Raw genomic sequence first — 18,928 nt, 5'->3', positions numbered from 1 at the left:
AATCTACAAAGTAATTATTTATAATTAAATTCTATGTCGACCTCCTTTCTGACCGATGGTAGTTTATCAGTTTATTTTGTAATGCCTTAAACAATAACATTTTTTTTTTCAGGTTAGAGCTGTCTCTTATAATCTCATACACTTTTTTCTACAGTTTTCTTTTTTTTCAATGTCAACACTTGCTTTTGCATTTACAAATGTATTTTTGCATGTAACTGTGTTTATGATTTATTATACCTGCTCAGAGTTTACTTGCACGTTTATTTTTATTTTAATTTGATTTCATATTACGTTAATTTCACGCACACGAGAAAAAGTAGTCCGAGATTGCTCTGACGTCCAGAGCTAGGTACCACGGGATTTCGCTGGAAATTCAAAATCCTGTAAATTCAAAGACAGAAAGTCATTTGTTGTTGCGTGTACAGAAGACGACACTATTTGCATGTTTTCAATTTATATGATACTTATCATGAATTTCATAAGGTTCAAGATCACAATATTTTTGTCATTTTTTTTTTTTAATTTCAACTGTGTAAATACCAATTACTACAGAAGCACATACCCAATTTAACTATATTCAAGTGCCAATTTAATTAAATGAATTTTGATATGAAAATTGTTGTGACAGGAATAAAAAAAGCTCATATATAACTATATCGCACACTAATTTTTAATCGTAAATATTGAAAATTGGCGGGTAAATTATTATCTCCCCCTTTTTAGTGGGAGATTACTCTAGATAAACAAGTGCGGGGCTTCCTTGGCAACATTCAAAACTGCAGGATTTAACCCCTTTGTTCAAATAATTCCATTCAGTCTGACGTCACGTCTATTATATTATTTACCGTTTTATATTTCGACACCAATATCGATTTGCGTAATTGCAAATCACAGAGAAAATCCGGTAACCGACTGCACACACATTATCATTAGCTATGGCTTACTATCAGACCGGAATCGCACCACCTCCTGGTGGAGGAGGAGGGTACTACCAACAACAGTATCAACAATATCAACAACCAAGTCAGTGTTACGGAGGCTATGGTGGATATTTCCAACAGAATGTCTTCAGCTGTAATGCTTGGCAGGTATAATTCCAATTTCAAACTTGCTTGTAACAGATGCTCCATCTAATAGTTAGATTTAAATTCCATGCATCAGTAGCAGCATGTGTTGATGCTCAGTTGCCATATTGTAGAATAATATTGCCAATCGGAGTGCCAAGGGTCTTAAATTGACCTTTACTTTGCTTGGCAGGTAATTTCCATTTCAAACTTGCATGTAACAAATACATTGTAGCTTTAGTTAGATTTCAATTCCATGCATCAATAGCAGTGTGTGTTTATCTCAGTTGCCTGATTGTAGAAAAATAGTGCCAAACATTGCACCAGGGGTCATAAATTGCCCTTTTAGATTAGTGTAAATTTACACTTCATGCTTCCATTTTTTAGGTTTATGCTAAAAAGATCATTTTATATGTTACTGCTCCATTATAATTTTCTTTAATCTTACTGTCTGAAAATTATTTTGTTCATTAATAGGCTTTCCAGTTTGGAAGTCCGGATGAACTGTTTCATGTTTTTACTCAAGAAATGATGAAGAATCCAGTTAATGCTGTAAGTACTTTGTATTGTTAAGGTACACATAATAGCTTCAATAAGATTAATGTACCAAGTTTTAGTCAAGTTTACCATTTGTATTGTCTACATTTTTTGAATGTATATGTTTATATATGTACATACAAACATTTTGTTTTTCTATTTATACCTATAATATTTTGTGTTTTTACTCAAGAATGCTTTTGGGGAATTTTGAAATTTAATTAGATTTGATATTGAAGAAAAATTATCCCATTATAATGTTTTAGCATTTTAAATGCTTTTCATGTAAATCAATATAAGAGTCCCGAATTAGAAACAGAAGGAGATGGGGTCCACTGTCACTATAATGTGCACCAGTTTTATTTTATTATTTTTTTTTAATTAAGTATATATTATAGTTTCCTAGCATTATTATATTGTATTTCTTTTAATTCATAATTATATTTTCAGGGATCTAAATTTACTTTCAAGAGTGGAAAGTCGTGGACTTTTCTAAGTTTCAAATCAGTGGTCTGAACTTGAGGGCCTCAGACCTCACACCACCACTAATTTGAACCCCAAATGTTTATGCATGGCTCAGAGCTTGTTTTTTGTCTTGTAAATTTAAATCATGCATGACACTTTTTCACTTACCCATAAATTAAAATTTTACAATCTTTGAAATTTGTTATATTTCCTTTATTACAGCAAAGACAAGCCATTCAATCAGAAGATTTGTGTAATATTATGAATAACTGTCATACTATCAGGAACTATTTTCGAAGTAAGTATTAAAGCACTGTATCCAATATTTTGATATTTCTTAAAATCGAAAGGGTTCAAATCTTTGGTGAATCTCTTTTTTTTTTGTGTGTAACAATATTACATACATGAATAAACATTGGTCAAACTTTAAATGCGTCAAATGAACTCAAATGGCCACGAACATTTATTAATTTACAATTGATTTTATTATTAAGTTTCCACATTGTTTATTGTTCAATATTACATTTAGTCTCATTTACAAAAGTGTGTGGATTATTCATGTTGCAGTCTCAAATTATTCTTAAGAGTATTAGTTTCTATGCTAAAGCAAAGTTCTGAACTGAGTGGTTTTTTTTCTTTGATGCTGTCAAGTGAAATATTGAACATTTCTTCTCTTTTTCTTCAGTAAACTGGAGTAGAGAGTTATGCAGGTAAGTGTTTATTCCCTTTTGATGTACATAATTCATTTCTTGTTTTATGCAATAGAGTTAACTCCCATTGATATGTCATTTTCTACTTTTGTTAATTTCATCATAACAAAAATATTTACAGTACTTCAAAATTGCTGGAGGTTTTGCAAATTTGAAGTCAGAATTTCCTCTTTTTTGTATCCTGCAAATTTAGTAATTTTTCTATTAACTTTTTCAAGTTATTTTATTTGATTTAACATTCCAGTAAGAAAATTCATTGTAAATTAATAATATTATGTTTTTCAGCATCATGATAGCTATGTTAGATGTATCCTTTGTTACAGGATATATGATACTTGAAGTATATTATTCCCTCACTCAAAAAATAGGTGGTTCATTGAAATCACTCTGTCCATCCGTTCATTAATCTGTCCAAATTTTTACATCACAATTATCTCTCTGCTCAGTCGATGGATTAATTTGAAATTTGGTGTGTGGCTTTTGTGGGACTGCCAGTTTTCACTTTATGATGTGATAGAGAAAATTCTCATCACAAAAAAAAACAGCTTCCATTGGATGGATTTATATACTTTGGGCATATATTTAAAGTGATTTTTGTTTGCTGTCTAATATCAACATCCTGTATGAGTGTGGGTATACCTAGCACGAAAAAGTGTGGAACTTTGTGTTCCATAATTTATTGAGGTTAAGAAGGTCATATTCGACTGAGGCATAGCTAATAGGTGTATTTTTGATTTGAGAGTTTTTCTGTTTTTTTGTTTTTTTTAAAGATTTTGGAAGCTTTGTTTTTTGGAGTTTTTTGGAGTTGTGTACATAGACAAATTTGTTGTTTTTTTTATAGCAGAACCTAAATTGGCTAAAATAAGGTTCTGCAGGGATAAAGACTTTGGTTGGGTTACCAGAAACTTTTTAAGGTCTTTTTTGGTATGAACAAAATACTGTGCATAGCACAATTAATATTCTTTTGTATATATTGCAAACTTTATTTGGTTTTTAATTTTTTCTTTATATTGTTGGGTCTCTTGATTATTTTTATATTTTTGGCACAATTTATTACTTCAGAAAAGAGTCCTTATATTACCCTTACATGAAAATCTCTGTAAGTAAAGGGTACAGATAATAAAAAAAATTCCTAGCTAATAGGCAAAAAATTCCAGACAATAGTCAAAAGGAATAGTAAAAAAAGACAAGTCTATATAACAAGAGGCAATATCAAGGGGAAACTGAGAATTACTAAAACACTGACTAAGAAAAACAGAGTTTACTGTTTCTTCTGAGATGTTGATAATGGTGTGAATGGGCATGCATTTGTTATGTTAAAAATGTTGTGTCTTTACTTAGATTTTGTTTTTGTTATGATACTTTTGAATGATAATTAGTCTGTGTTCACTCAGTATTTTCATGAATGATAAAGTGATAGAGTGATTTTCATAAGCTGATCCAAGGAGGAAGCTTTTGTTAAAATAGTTTGGTTGATTATATAGAAAAAAATGGAAATCTTTGCAGCCCTCCCCCCTTTGTTTGGTAATCTTGGATCTGCTTTTATGTAATTTTTAGGTTTTCTCATGAAGCAGGTAATTTCTAATAAAAAAAAACAAACAATTAGAGTTTTTGAAACTTGACAACTTGTCAGTTATCAGTCATGTACAGGATTGAGAAACATTCATTTGTACTAACAAGTATTACAGATATATAAACCATTTCAGGAATTTTTTTAAAATTAACCCTTTTGTCAAGATATATGTTGATCTGAAATTTATCAGATATGAGCAACAGACCAAAAAGTTTTCACAAAGTCTGCAGTGAAAGCAAACATTCATATTGAAACCCTTAACCATATGCTAGAGATCAAATGATGGGTTTATGCAGCGTGATGAGTTTCAGGAACTTCAGCAATGCTTAGTACAATGGTTCAATGTCTTTAGGCAGTATGATACAAATGGTACAGGCTTTATTGATGCCAATGAACTTATCAATATTGTCACCAATCTGTTTCGTAAGTATTGTGTTTCAATTTCTATTCATCAATTTCTCTGAATTTCCTCTGACCCTGCAATCTGATCTCTACTGCAAAACCAATTACGTTTCACGATTCAATTCAATAGCTACTGTTAAATTTCACATACATTGTATAACACTTTTTCAAGATGTATATTATTTGGAGTAGACTTATTTGCTGTGATTTATTTTCACAGTTTCATCTTTTCCACGAAAATAGCTAGAAATAAATCCCTTACAAGAACGAGTAAATTTACAGTACAAAAAAGTATTTTTATATGAGCATTGATGTATTAGATTTCTGCAAGAAAAAAAATATTTAGATGTTTTGTATTATAATATTACAAAAGGAATGTTTTTGTCTTGTAAATTATTTTAAGTGTGATACCAAAAAATGTCACTGTTTAATAATTTTATGAATAGCATTACTAACTGTCTAGGTGTAGGGGCATAAAGGTATGAATATTGCCAAAAAATATCCTTGTTTTACAACATAAAAGTTGTTCATAACATAGTAAAGTACATGTATATAAATATAAGGAAAAATGATAATTTGACACAGTGACATTTTTTCATTGTAATGACATTATAATGGTGCCCTAATTATACATCATTAAGTAAAAATTGCTGAGAATTGTAAAGCTTGATTTTTCTTTTTTTTCAGAAAACTATGTCCACAACCAAAAAACAACTTCATATTTTCAAATATGATAATTTGTAATAATGAATGTATTCACTAAATATGAAGTTGTTTCTTTGGTGTGGACACCATTTCCTTGCCAAAAATATGATCAGAAATTGACCAAAGAGTATTAAATTTTTCAGAATATCTGAATATTGGTAAACTTCAAGCCATTTTTCTGTCCTTTCAATGCAAGAATTATCAGTCTTTATGTTTTCTCATTTATTATGGATTCAAATCTTCATTCCCAAATTCAAAATTGAATTATTATTTTTGATTAATTTTCAGTTGAATTTTAGGCCAATAAGACCTTTTTATCCTCCCTTTTCCTTTTGGCAGTACAACTAACATTCTAACACATTAAACTTATCAGATCTGAATTGGTTGATTTATATGTATGTGTTGAATTGTATAGTTTAATTCTACAATTGAATAATATAGCATTAGTTTATCCATAGAAATTGTAGTATTATAATATTATTACTTTATTACTAAATTATTCAAATGCATGCACATTTCCTGATGTACCAAATTTATTGCAATTCAGAATATCGTATCCAGCCTCAAGTACTCCAGACTTTGTTAAAGAGATACTCCAGAGTTATTCCCCCTCAGAATTGTGTATTAGCCTTTGATGATTTTGTCTCAGTTAGTGTCAGACTAAGAGCATACACAGGTCAGTAATCAGAGAGATATATTGAAGTTTTATTATTTTCTTCATTGAAATTGTTCGCATATAATTGAATTTTAGAAGTAACACCCTTCCTGATTTGATAAAAAAATTTGTCCATTATCTCTTAGACCAAAGTTTGTTTTTTTGACTGTGACGTCATCAACCTTTTTAGAAGATTTACATGTTACATTTCGATACTAAACTTAAATGATAAGGAATGACTTTTATATTTTTGAAATAACCTCAGTGCTCCTGGTGCACACTTGAAAATAATCTGCTACTTTGGTAACCGGTTATTGAGAGTGGACCATGTGATTAAGGTTATTTCTTCATAGACTGGAAAAATACAACATTCCTTAAGGGTTTCAAGCTCAACAGTCTTTGTCCTTTATAAAAGGGGGATGTTTTGTTTTAATATGTATTCAAATATGTAATTTCGTCATTCTTCTCATACTAAATTCATTGGGGCTGTTATCTTAATTTCAAATGAAAAGAAACAACTACTTACTAAAGAAATATGATAAAGGTGTATTAAAACAGTACCTCCAGATTAAATGGGTATAATTAGTGTAAAGAAAGGATCTTCTTTTCTCTTGCAGATAGTTTCAGGAAACGGGATCAAATGCAGCATGGTGGTGATACTGGGACCTGCACATTCCAATATGATGATGTAAGTAAAAACTGCATGGACTTCTCAATGCAGTCAAGTACAGTATATTATGTGTACATGATAGAAAAAAAATAAAATTGTAGCATTTTACCCTTGAAAATAAAGATGGATACAGGGACAACTTTTTCATATACCTCTCAAGTTTTGGGGTTATATGAGAATTAACATGTCTGTCTGTCTGTTCTATTTTCTTGCAGCACAACTCCTCCTAAACCTCTTAAGGGATTTTAAAGAAATTTCTTGCAAAGGTTAGGCATTATACAGTCCTTGAACTGATCCGCGCAACGATTTGACGAATCGACAACAGTTGACTGATTGGTCGCTGACCGATCGATGACCACTGACAGGGGACCGATCTGATCGCAGTTTTATTATGCAAAATGACGTAAGGTCTGTTTTAGATAAAAGAAATGTAAAATAAAAGTATGCATTGATCTATTTTATTATGTGTAAACTTGACAAAGAAAACAACGAAAAGCGTAAAATACATTAACTGCTCTGTGGTCACGTGATGCAATCACCAGTTAAATGGATCGGTTTAATGGATCAATGACTGACCGCAGACTGATTGGTGATCGATGACCGATCGCAATTTTTGTTGCACAGATCGGATCAGGTACTGTATGTAGATGTGCATGAAGGAATATTATTATTGTTGGGAGAATTCAAAGGGAAACAATTCTTTTATAGGTTTTGTCCCTGTCTGTCCACTTATTTTGTAAGCTTAACTCTCCATTAACATCAGAACAAATTTAGAAAAAAATGATAAGAAGCTTTGGCGTCTTATGAAGATGTACATGGAAGAATATGATTATTGTCCTCTTTATAACTGCAAAAACTAAAAGGTCCTGGTTGACACAACTTTTAAAATGCTCATTGGATTTTGATGAACTTTTACAGGAAGGCTATCCATCCTATGTAGATGTGTATGAAAAGGCAGATGATCCGCTTAAATGGTTTAAAACTATGCCTCTATCATATTGGTGGATTTTTCTACCTGTTCTTGATTTTCCAGAGCTGACCATTTAGAAAGTTTTTAAAGATTCAAATATGTACTTCAGTTTTAATTTTTTACTGTTGCTTAGTTTATTTGTGTTGTTTTACATTGGGGAAAAAGGTAATTGTAAAGAATATTTAAAATAGACATTTTCTTATATTTATCATGTTTATGAACAGTACCTTTATACAATAGTATTTAATGTGTGTGTTTTTTTAATTTTTTTTCTCAGTTTCTCACTACTGTTATGTGTTTATAAGAAGAAAACAACAAAGGTAAACTTAATATACATGATCCATGAACAATGATTAATACAATCAGTTTTCTGGTCAGCTGTATCAATTTCCTAACAGTTTTAAATTTCCTTTTCATTTTTAGATGTTAGGATAATGGGAAAAATCTTTGTCTTTTCCATCAATAATATGTCAATTATCGTACTAATATTGAAAACTAATATATATATGACCTTTTGACATTGTATCAATTAAAATTACCTGATTCTTACAACTACCATATTCAGCTTTTTAAGTATCAGTCCTTCTAAAAATTGGACAGGAGGTGATTCATGCATGTCAAAAACCCACCAAATTAACTTTTATTTCATGTTCAGAAACAGCTATAGACCACATAAGCAGTCTCAGTTTTTTATTTGGGTGTTGCACTTTTGAGATAAAATTTATATGGTTTGTACATGGAATTAGCACTTTGCAAGAGTTATCGTTCTTGATTTGGTTGATTTTTGTTGGAGATTGAAGTGTAGTTTTCTCAAAAGTACAGATATAAATACAGAAGTGACTATAGTCACATAAAAATATAGCATAAGTAGAGTAAAAAAGCACCATTTGTTCTGTGGGTTTTTCTACACCATGAATCACTTTACCATAGCCAATGTCTGAATTTTATATGGACTTGTACTTACACATTTTGTTACTTGTTTAAGACATCATTTCATCAAATACATATTTCTGAGCATTGCTAATGATATATGTCCAGTCAATTGGAAAAGGTGTCAGATAGGTCTGCAGAAATGGGTCAGGGAGGTGAATTCAAAGTGATAGTAGCCTTTAAATGGATTTGAAATTGAAATGTGCAGTTCACAAATAAAGAAAAAATGAAATATTCATCTTAATCCAGTACATGTATGCTTAATAATTTTTTTATTAAATGGACAACCGTTTTACCTATCCTATCTCTCCCCTTTCAGCTAACGTCCCTTTTTTTCCCTTAAAAAACATAAAAAATATATGAATTACGATGCTCGGTTGTAGGCTGTGCCTAATTCACATTATGTTCTTTCTTCTTTCAGATGAAAAGTTCTACAAGAAGTTGAGTACCTTTCGACCAGTGAAATTTCCATTCTGATGTGACATTGTTTATACATGAATGATATGTATATCTGCACTAATTGTTTTTATTATTCTGTTCATATTATGTTCTTACTTCCACACAATCTTTACCATTCCATTAGCCAATCTCTTGTGCGGCTTGATAAAGTAGCTATTTCAAAGTAGACTGCCTCAGTATGTAAATAAGTAAAGTATACTGAAAAAACTTCAGAGGTTTTAAGGAGTTATGGTCATTGCCTTGTGAAATTTTTCACACCCTTGGTAGCAGGATTAATAAGATATGAAATAAATCAAATACTTGGTATTAGATGCATGGATTGTTAAGTCCAAAACTTTTTCTTAAAATTTAAATTAGAAATTTTATGTAATTTACTTAATGTTCATAAGTGGTTATTACATTTTTATGACATTTGAATACTCAACATTTTTTTGTAAATTCCAAAATCAGTTCACTTTGTGTTATTTATTCTTTTTTTCATGTTCATCTCTTTTTCCCTTCACTATCAGAGAATCTCAGTGTGCAGGACATTGATAAAATTTTTCTCATCTTGTTCCCTTAATATGTAACATTCCATGGAATTATTCTTTTCTACAAGTGGCACTTTAAAAAAAGATATCAGCATAAACCCATCTTGCAAATGTACATATTTTTTTTCAGTTTAAACTAGATACTTTGAGATTGTCCCAAGCTAGAGTTACTTCCCTTCACTCGAGATTGTTAAAGTTTGCAATGCCTTTTCATTCTCAAAACACCAGTTACGACAGAAAAGCTCAGCCATAATATTGTTAATAGTATAAACTTCCATTACATATACTGATGCCAAATAAGACAGTAAAATTTGAATTTATATATTACATGTGACTGGACAGCATTACTATTTGTAACTTTATACTTTAGAAATAAGTGCAATTTGAATTTCTTTTTTATTAGAAAAATCTGTCTGCACAATTTATATGCATTTGTATCTGTTAATTGGTACAAGTTAACTGCAAGTCAAAATAGTTAAGACTGTGCACGATTTTGCATTAACAAAATTGTGAATTTACAGTATACTATGTAATCAGGGGTGGATCCAGACACTTTAAAAAGGAGGGGTGCTAGCCGGATTCCGCAGTAAAGAGGGGTGCTTTGTTAATTTTAAACATTAGAATGACATATTTTCCAAGAAAAAGGGGTGCCAACCCCCTGCCCCTCCACCTGGATCTGCCACTGACGTAATACATATATTCATAGCAGGTTTGTGATTGAAATGATTAATGTGTGTCTCTTTCTGTTTGTTTTTTTTTATTTATAATGTTCTACTACACCTAATACCTGATTAGAAATGTAATCTTGTTGATATTTTATTCATAAAATACATGAGACAAATGTAATTATTGTGTTTAGCTTCTCTTTGCTTTAACTGCATTAAAACACTTGGATTTGTTTTTAAGTTCAAATTTCCTAATTAGTAATGCTGAACCTTGTAAATCCTGAAATATAAATGTTACAGTTCAATTCAGAAACAAAGTATAAAAACTCTAGTTAATTGTCATTTTAACTTAGTGGTGGTTAACTATTATTTTACCCCAAGCCACAGCATGTGCTTCTCATATGGCAATGAAACATTAACAGTGGTTAAAGCCTTTTAAGGTTGTCATATCATAATTAAAAGCAAAGAGTGATTACCTAACCATGCTCCCAGTTTGTGATGGAGTCTGTTGTAACATCTAAGTGGACAATTTCATTTTATGTAAAAAAAAATAGGTTATTTTATGAAAAATTTAATTCCATTACATATGGTTTATGGTACAGTAATTTTGTATGTTCAGTGTTTCACTACCTGAAACAGAGTTAAAAAAGCTAGAAATTAATTTTGTGGAGTTACAAATGGCAAAATAAAACAGATTACAAATTTTCAACTAGCATATTTATTAATCATTATTTCATGACAAAACATATACAAGGTAAGAGTAAATATTGTTGTATAACAGATGTTCTTTCATCTTAAATTTCACTTGCATTGATTAATAACTTACTCTACAAGATGAAACTTCAAACAATACACAATCATTCACACAGACATAACACTCTAAAAGGCATATAAATTTAGAGGCTATAAAGAGCCTGAATCACTCGCCTATCAAGACAAGCTACATTCTATTTTTTTGTAAAAGCAGCAATGTTTTTTCTTTGATAAAAGTTCCTAACACTCATATGTAAAGAACAATCAAATCAACTTTCATTGCAGTCTGTCCAGTTGTTTCCAAGTAGATTTTTAAAAGTAATAACATTTTCAATTACGTTAAAAAGGGCAATAACTCCAACATGGCTAAATAGATTTACATGAAAATTTGACCACAGAGATCTCATCATGCTGAACACTTTAATTCAGCTTAGCTTAACGTTTAGAAGGTAATTGCAAAAAAAATACCCTAAGGAGCATTCATACCCTGTTTGTATCTTATTGGTCCAGTAGTGTCAGAGAAGAAGATAAATCTTCAATCAATTTAACCATGCTGTTTTCTTATCTAAATTAGCTTAGAATGTTTTGTTGTGACCTCAAAACTAAAACTTGCTTTATGAAATCATTGCATTACCTTACATGGAATGTTTCTAGATACTGCAAAATGTTGAATCAGATTTTGCTGGAAATAATAAAAATAACAATAATAATTACACACATTAACATATGAACTAACTTGAACTAAGATAGAGAATTCCAAAAGGTTTCTACCACAACATAACTACAAAAATAGCACCATAAAAATTAACTTAGTACATGTGTACATAATGAGTTAGACACAGCCTACAAACTAAGCATCACATTTGTATCATTTATCTTACATTTATAAAATCATTGAAAAAAGGGATGCTAGCTGAAAGGGGCGAGAAAGGGTAGGTAAATGGTTGTCCGTTTTAAAAAAAAAAAAATTCAGCGAACTGGATCTAGACACTATAAATAACTCTTCTTTATTTTTACTTTGTTTTTGAATTGTGCATTTTAATTTTAAGGCTACTTTCACTTTGAATTCACTTCCCTGACCCATTTCTGTTTTCCTGTCTGATACCTATTCCAGTTTGACTGAATGTCTATCATTACCCCCCGCCCCCTCTTGGGATGCTCCATATAATGAACATTTGTAACAGCTTTACTATGTTATACAAATATGAAATTTCATACAGGTCCTATTAAAGGTTTTGAGTAGTCATATTGGCAAAGGTGAATGCATTAGACCATGGATTTTACCCATGGACAATACAGCCATTGAGGTCAAATGTATACCACTAACAGGGTCAATAAGTAATAACATATTCAATAACAATTTTATTAACTGAGTACACAGAAAACATGTAAAAATTTCTGTTACTGTATTAGCCCTTTCATAGATTTGAAAATTGTCATAGTGGTTGAATTTGATCAAGGAATAGGTCCTATGGGCACATTTTTTTTCATTTTGGGTCTGTATAAGGTTCATAGTATGTGGTTCATTTGGTACTCCATGTACACACTTTGTATAGTTAGAACAAAATAGTAAAATATATTTCTTTTTCATTTTTACAACAAATTTCTAGCTGCCTTTAATACATATATAGTCTTTCCACTTGTTTAATTTTCAGCCTACCATCATCTTTCTTCTAAAAGTATTTGTAACTGTAAAAAAACCATTATCATATTATTTCAAAGAGATAGTCTACATTAAATTAATAAAACATGCATGCAAATATACAATAAGGGTAACAACAAAATTACTGAACACTAATCTGATTCATAATCAAGTCAAATAGATATTACACCTCCAGAGCAGCTGGTACCGCACTAGTCCTGACTTGGTGCTGGCATTTCAACCGAAATGGTGGTTATTATATATTTATAAATATTTTTGTAATGTACGAACTATTAATTGTAAATGTGGAAATTATGGTGGGAAGTTTTTTGCATGAATGACTGTGTGAAGTATTTCATGTGGCCATGATATGGGTGTAAATTTCAAAGTCAAAAGTCCAGATGCCTTTAAGAAGTTAGATAAGGAAATTTTTGCACTGGGATTATATTTATTTTGGCAGATATTTCATGATAGCAAGCATAACAAAAATTAGCCCCAGCCAAAAATTTCTACATTTACAGCATATTTTTGTGATGTACAAATTCAATGTACTTTGGCATTGATTCAAATGGTTTTAAATGCTAATGATTATAAGCAGTAAATACAGTTACAGATTAAAACAACATTATTACCTTTTCCATTTGTATTTCTATAGAAGACAATGTATCCTGCACCATATTGAGCTTGTTTTTCTCTCTTGTTCTCTCAATTTCAATCTCATCAATTTCTCTGTCATAACTTTTCTTGTGTGTCTCTAATTCAACTAGCTTTTCTTTCAAACTTTGTATTTTATCCCTAACCTTTTTCTCCTCTCTTTCAATGCCATAGATTTGCTGTTTCTGTTGATCAACCTTATTGGCTAGTTTAGACATGTGACCATGTATCTCCTTCGATTCAATTTTTAGCACCTCTTGTCTGGTTTGAAGATTCTCATATTCTTCATAATACTGCTGCTTTGTTTTGGCTATTGTAAGAAAGAAGGATTAAAATGAATAACATGTACAAAACTTCAGAGTAATTTTATGCAGGAGAATGTAAATTTGCTTTTGTGCCATCCAATAAAAAAGGAATAATACAGGTGGTGAAGTGGTTTGATTAAGCATATCACAAATAATAAATATTAAAGTTGGCAATAGCCACATTTAAAAGGTGATTTTAAGGAAACTACATTCAAACAAAACATAAAAAAACACAGAAAAGGATGCCTAAGTTTTTCGTGTGAACTTCTCTCTATAGTTTATTTTTATATGTTTTAGTTGTATTTTATTTGTATTTACATGTAGTTCCCCTTTACCTTTTAAATGTTGTTATTGTTCACTAATTTATTATTCATTCAAATAAAATCCTTCATTTAAGTAGTATTGAAAATTAAATGTAATATAAAAATCGTATATCTTCACTTACAGACACATACCCGACCATTTTTGTTGACTGTTGTTATACTAAGGCTATTTTCAGCAAAACTTGGTCTTATAAGTATACATATTAATGTAAAACCCTATTAAGTTTCATAAAAATCCTGCAATTTGTTGAGGAGGAGTTGCAGACTACTTATAAGACCAAGTTTTGCTGAAAATAGCCTTAGTATAACAACAGTCGTTTCTACAATTTTTGTCCAAATATAATTTCCCGACAATATGCACATCCCAATATGGTAATCTAACACACCAATTAGTTTCATTACCATCCTGCAAGTCTTTAGGAAGGACATGCAGACAATGCATCAGACCAAGCTTTGCTGAAAAATGTTCAAACTACAGTTTTTTTTCCAAAATAAATTCCTGACAATATGCACATCCCAATATAGTATATATTTTCATAACAATCCTGCAAGTTGTTTGGGAGAAGTTTTGGACAACACATGTCACCAAGTTTCGCTGATTAATGCCCTAATTCCAACAGTCGTTATTTCTATTTTTTTCTTTAAACATAAATTCCTGACAGTATGCAGATCTCCAAGTGATAATATTACATCCGACAAAGTTTCATACAAATGCTGCAAATAGTTTGGACTGGCAGACGAACATTCGGATAGACAGAGGAGTATAAAAATATGTTTCTTCAAAGAATTTTAAAACTTGAATACATGCATGTTGTAATCTACATACTTAGAAAGTCTAGATAAAATCATATTCACTACTTGAAAAAAAGTAGCACATCAAAATATTGTTGTTAATTTTTTTTCATATGTATTTTGTTTTTAAATATTTATATGGTAATTATCAAAGCATTACCCTTCTCTTTATAATTATCCGATGAATATTGCTGACGTTGGTGTGAAGTTCTCTCCCTAGTTTTGTGATGGTTTTGTATTATCTGAAGTAACATAATATTACAAGTCTTTGAGAGGATTGTACAAGCACATTGAGGACAGAGTGATCTCCCCTTACAACAGGACTGACACATACTGTGAGCACATGGTGTCAGAATCATTGGCACATATTCTGGGGATAACTGAAAATAAATAACACATTTATAAAAAAAAATGCATATAGTTAAAAGCCATCTATTACTAAGTTTTACAGCTTGGTAAAGCTGTAATAATGTTGAACATAATATGCTTCTTACAAAAACGTAATAAAACGGTTTTGTAACTTTTTTTTCGCATCTAACATTTGATTTACATAAGATAATTTTTAAAGGTTTTCCTTGATCTTTAACCCTTACAGGTACATTACATTTACCATAAGTGTTCCACATTCAGGACAATAATGACTTGAAATCTGTACATCATCATCTTGAGTTTTTCTGGACTGAGTACCATTACTCCCTCTACCGTCACCACTATGTCTATATTTTGAGTAGCTCTCTGATGAATTGTTGTAAGATTTGCCTGGAATATCAAGTTCATTTTTCACACGAGCAACAATCTTGTTTGCCATTTCATCAAAATCTTGGTGTGACATGAGACTTTTGGCTGCATCATTCCCATCAATCCTTGCATGTTGGTTACTATGGAGAGGATAGTCTGCTGATGGATACCAATCAGGATCTGGAGTTGCATAACCTGGAGTTCTTGAACTTGAAACTTGTAAAACATCAGCTTCACACAGTTCATCTCTATCTTCTTCCAATTTTAGTCTTTCTGTCTTTTCTCTAGCTTCAAGCCATGTATGAAACTTATCTTTAGATTGTCCTGCAACAGGTTTTGCAACTGACTTTGAACTAAAGCTTGGTTGTGGATCTTTTCTGTGTCTACCAGCTGTTGACTTACTTGTTTCCTTGACTGAAAAAAAATTCCAATCAATAAAAGCATTATTAATGATATTTATGTGCAAATATTTCTATAATTTTTTTAAACAATTCCTTTTCATATAACAATTACAAATGCAAAATCTACTTTTATAACAAAAAAATTCCATATATTATGAAACTGTTAATTCTGATATAGTTACCAGTATTTTGCTGTGTTACCCATACACTAATGGGCTCAATAAATAATATAGACAAGTGAAAAATGCATGTAAAACATACCTGTTAACATTTGGGCTAGTCACATTGACATTTACCAACAGACACTGTCTCATGTGGGAGATTTTTACCGAAGAACAATTTTTTAATGTAAAATTTCCATTATTAAGTATTTTTCACAGAAAATGTAGTAAATTTAACAAAAAAATCCAACAAATCTTATACGTTTATGTGGAAGATTCTAAATTTTTCATTGATTTTGTGGGAGTCTTATCCCTAAAGTGAGAGGGTTAAAAGGTATGGCACAATTTACTTATACAAGAATCCCATTACTGGTAAGGATATTGTAATTCAAAGCTACATGTATAATTAAACATCTATTCCTTTTATACTGCGAGAAGATAACTTTTCTTTTCCTTAAAAGGTTATGCAGATAACTCATAGTACCTTTAAGTGTGTTTAATGGGTGTCAAAGAATGTTATTGGTTTCCTATAGAGAAAGTATAATTCAAATTACCATATGTGTTCATTTAAGACTTTCAGGTTTTGGTTCATTGTAAATGAATTGCTAATAACAGACCTGAATCCACAAATGTTTCTTTCTTTTTATGCTGTTCTCTCTCTTTGAACCAGTTTTGCTGTCTTTTCTGTATCTCTTGAACCTATCAACGAATAAGATGACACAATAATTAGTAGCGAACTCCAAGGTACATATTTTGCATCAATTTGAGGTGTTTTATGTAAAATAAGTTTAGACCTCTGTTTCCTGTCACATGTCAAAAAATGGGCTAGTAGGTCTGGATGTTATTTTATTTCAATTATTTATTTTTTTTTAAATTTCATAGAAAATAACTTCAAAAACATTCCATTAACCACCCAGCCTTTGTGGAAAAGTTGTGTAAACTGGATAGTTACTTCAATTGGAAAAAAGTTGGGGTCGGTAGATTTGTTTGTTTTATTTAATGTCAGGAATATTTCCAGTAGGGGGGGGGGTTCAAGCATGAGTTGGTCAGGTAACAAGAAACAGAGGTATAATTGTATTTGACTTCATCATGCTAAAAGCTGGTGAACTTTGCTTTATTTTATATGAAAGTTTACAATGCATTTATTAAACAGCGAGGCAGAGAAGAATAATTAATGTTAAAATGTATTATATTTTATCCAGAGTCATTCCCCAACACAGCAGTTTTGGGAATGTTCTTAAAAGGTACAATACCTGAACAGATTCGTGCAACAACAATTGCCATCTGTCATGGATCATAGATCAAGTTCCATTGAGTCAGTGATCCATAAAACCAATCACAAAAACTAGTGATGGCTTCACTTTAATAACACTTGACTGTTGATTTAATGATAAATTTTAGAGAATAACTTGTTTTGGATACCCTATATCAGGTAATTTTTGTGAAAGGAAATTTTACCAGCTTGCTGCCCAAAATTATGTGTTTTATTTTCAAAGATAAAAAAAAATTATATAATCATCTGATTAGATTAGCACCATCCTGCCTGATAATCAGGAAAAGATGGGCATTTCATGATTACTAAATAAATCATAGGTTATTGATCCCTTCAAAAGTTGTCACCAAAGCCTTGACTCAGGAATAAGTTAACAAATTTAAAGAAAAAAATATCTTTCTGACAAAATGAAAAATTGTAATTCAACTTGTTTAAAGGTTTATTTTCATCTTAAAATCCCAAAGTTTTATCATATCCCTCTTTAGGATTTAGCGCCGGAGAATTTTTATCATTGACCAGTGCCAAATCCAAAAAAGAAAAGAAACTTGTTCCAGATGTACAAATTTAAGAAGCAAAAAAAAAAAAAAAACACTGATGAACAGCTTTTACTAAGGACTTTTTACTTTTTCTAGAATATTTTTGTGAGAGGCTAAATACATTTTCTTTCTGAAAAGTATCAATTATAAATCTTTTCTGTATAATTAGCATGTGTGTCGTGTGGGCCAGGGAATAAAAAGGAACAGTAGAAGGAGCTTTCAGACCTCTGTCATTGTAGTCTGCAGTACAAATCTAGCATACTGGAATATACCTTCTCTGCCAACTCTTGTTTCTTATTAGGCTTTCCGGATTTATATGACATTTCTTCATCAGTTCTAAATGAATTGCATGGGTGCAGTTGAGTTGTTACTCGGCCGCCATTTGTAAACATTCCATGGAGATATTAAAGAAATCCGAAGCGTTCCGAACAATAATAAAGACCAAGAACCAAAAAATATTTCATTACTAAATAAAAACGCTACGTACTCAATTTTATTTCCTAAAACGAATACATACAACAAACAAAAAAGGAACGCGCAAATAATGTATGAAACAGAAAATAAATTACATTCCCCAGACCCCTTTCCCCCTGCAACTGCACATCAAAAAGAATTTTCATATATGTTTATGTGTTGCCAGCTTTCTACATTAAGTATATACATTTTATAACATTCCCCATAACAGCTAACTATACAGAGAAAAAAGATAGCATAGCGAGGTGGCTTTTTTGCTCATTTAATACATGTATTTCTTTTAATCATTCACATATAAATCCTCATTATGTTTAGTCAGATAATTCAGTACCAACATTTTGCAGGAAGTACTTGTGTTTTTTCTCTTGTTTTTCTTGTTTTTTATTTTTTTTTTATACTTCATTTGATTTTCACAATTTTTTTTATTCCTAGGAATGATCTTTTTCTCATTTGAAATCTTTAGTTTATTTGCTTTTGTTTTTTTGTTTGTTTGTTTATATTTTTTTGTAATGTCCTTCTTTGTTGACAATGTTTCCATTCT

General features: G+C 30.8%; 2 protein-coding genes across 2 annotated transcripts; one reads left to right on the top strand and one right to left on the bottom strand.

Annotated features, from left to right (window-relative positions):
• The first annotated feature begins 706 nt into the window (after positions 1–706).
• On the top strand, positions 707–10,516 carry LOC148603433 (sorcin-like). The gene is made up of 10 exons (XM_088552099.1): positions 707–1,088; positions 1,542–1,616; positions 2,289–2,364; positions 2,752–2,776; positions 3,062–3,083; positions 4,622–4,772; positions 6,004–6,132; positions 6,729–6,799; positions 8,029–8,071; positions 9,103–10,516. Exons 1-9 carry the CDS (start codon positions 936–938, stop codon positions 8,053–8,055), a joined length of 729 nt encoding a protein of 242 aa, XP_088408225.1. The 5' UTR covers positions 707–935; the 3' UTR covers positions 8,056–8,071; positions 9,103–10,516.
• A 1,533-nt stretch (positions 10,517–12,049) lies between these two features.
• LOC148603432 (uncharacterized) lies at positions 12,050–18,339 on the bottom strand. Its single transcript, XM_088552098.1, has 6 exons — positions 18,186–18,339; positions 16,722–16,803; positions 15,415–15,956; positions 14,965–15,184; positions 13,363–13,694; positions 12,050–12,777 (listed from the first exon to the last, which is right to left on the bottom strand). Exons 1-6 carry the CDS (start codon positions 18,303–18,305, stop codon positions 12,751–12,753), a joined length of 1,323 nt encoding a protein of 440 aa, XP_088408224.1. The 5' UTR covers positions 18,306–18,339; the 3' UTR covers positions 12,050–12,750.
• Positions 18,340–18,928: the final 589 nt, after the last annotated feature.

This window comes from Perna viridis, chromosome 11 (genome assembly GCF_037379345.1).
Source record: "Perna viridis isolate PV_CMFRI_1.1 ecotype Kerala chromosome 11, ASM3737934v1, whole genome shotgun sequence".
NCBI classification, from domain to species: Eukaryota; Metazoa; Mollusca; class Bivalvia; order Mytilida; family Mytilidae; genus Perna; species Perna viridis.
The sequence above is the reverse complement of the archived record's forward strand: the minus strand, read 5'-3'. Positions and strand labels throughout refer to the sequence as shown.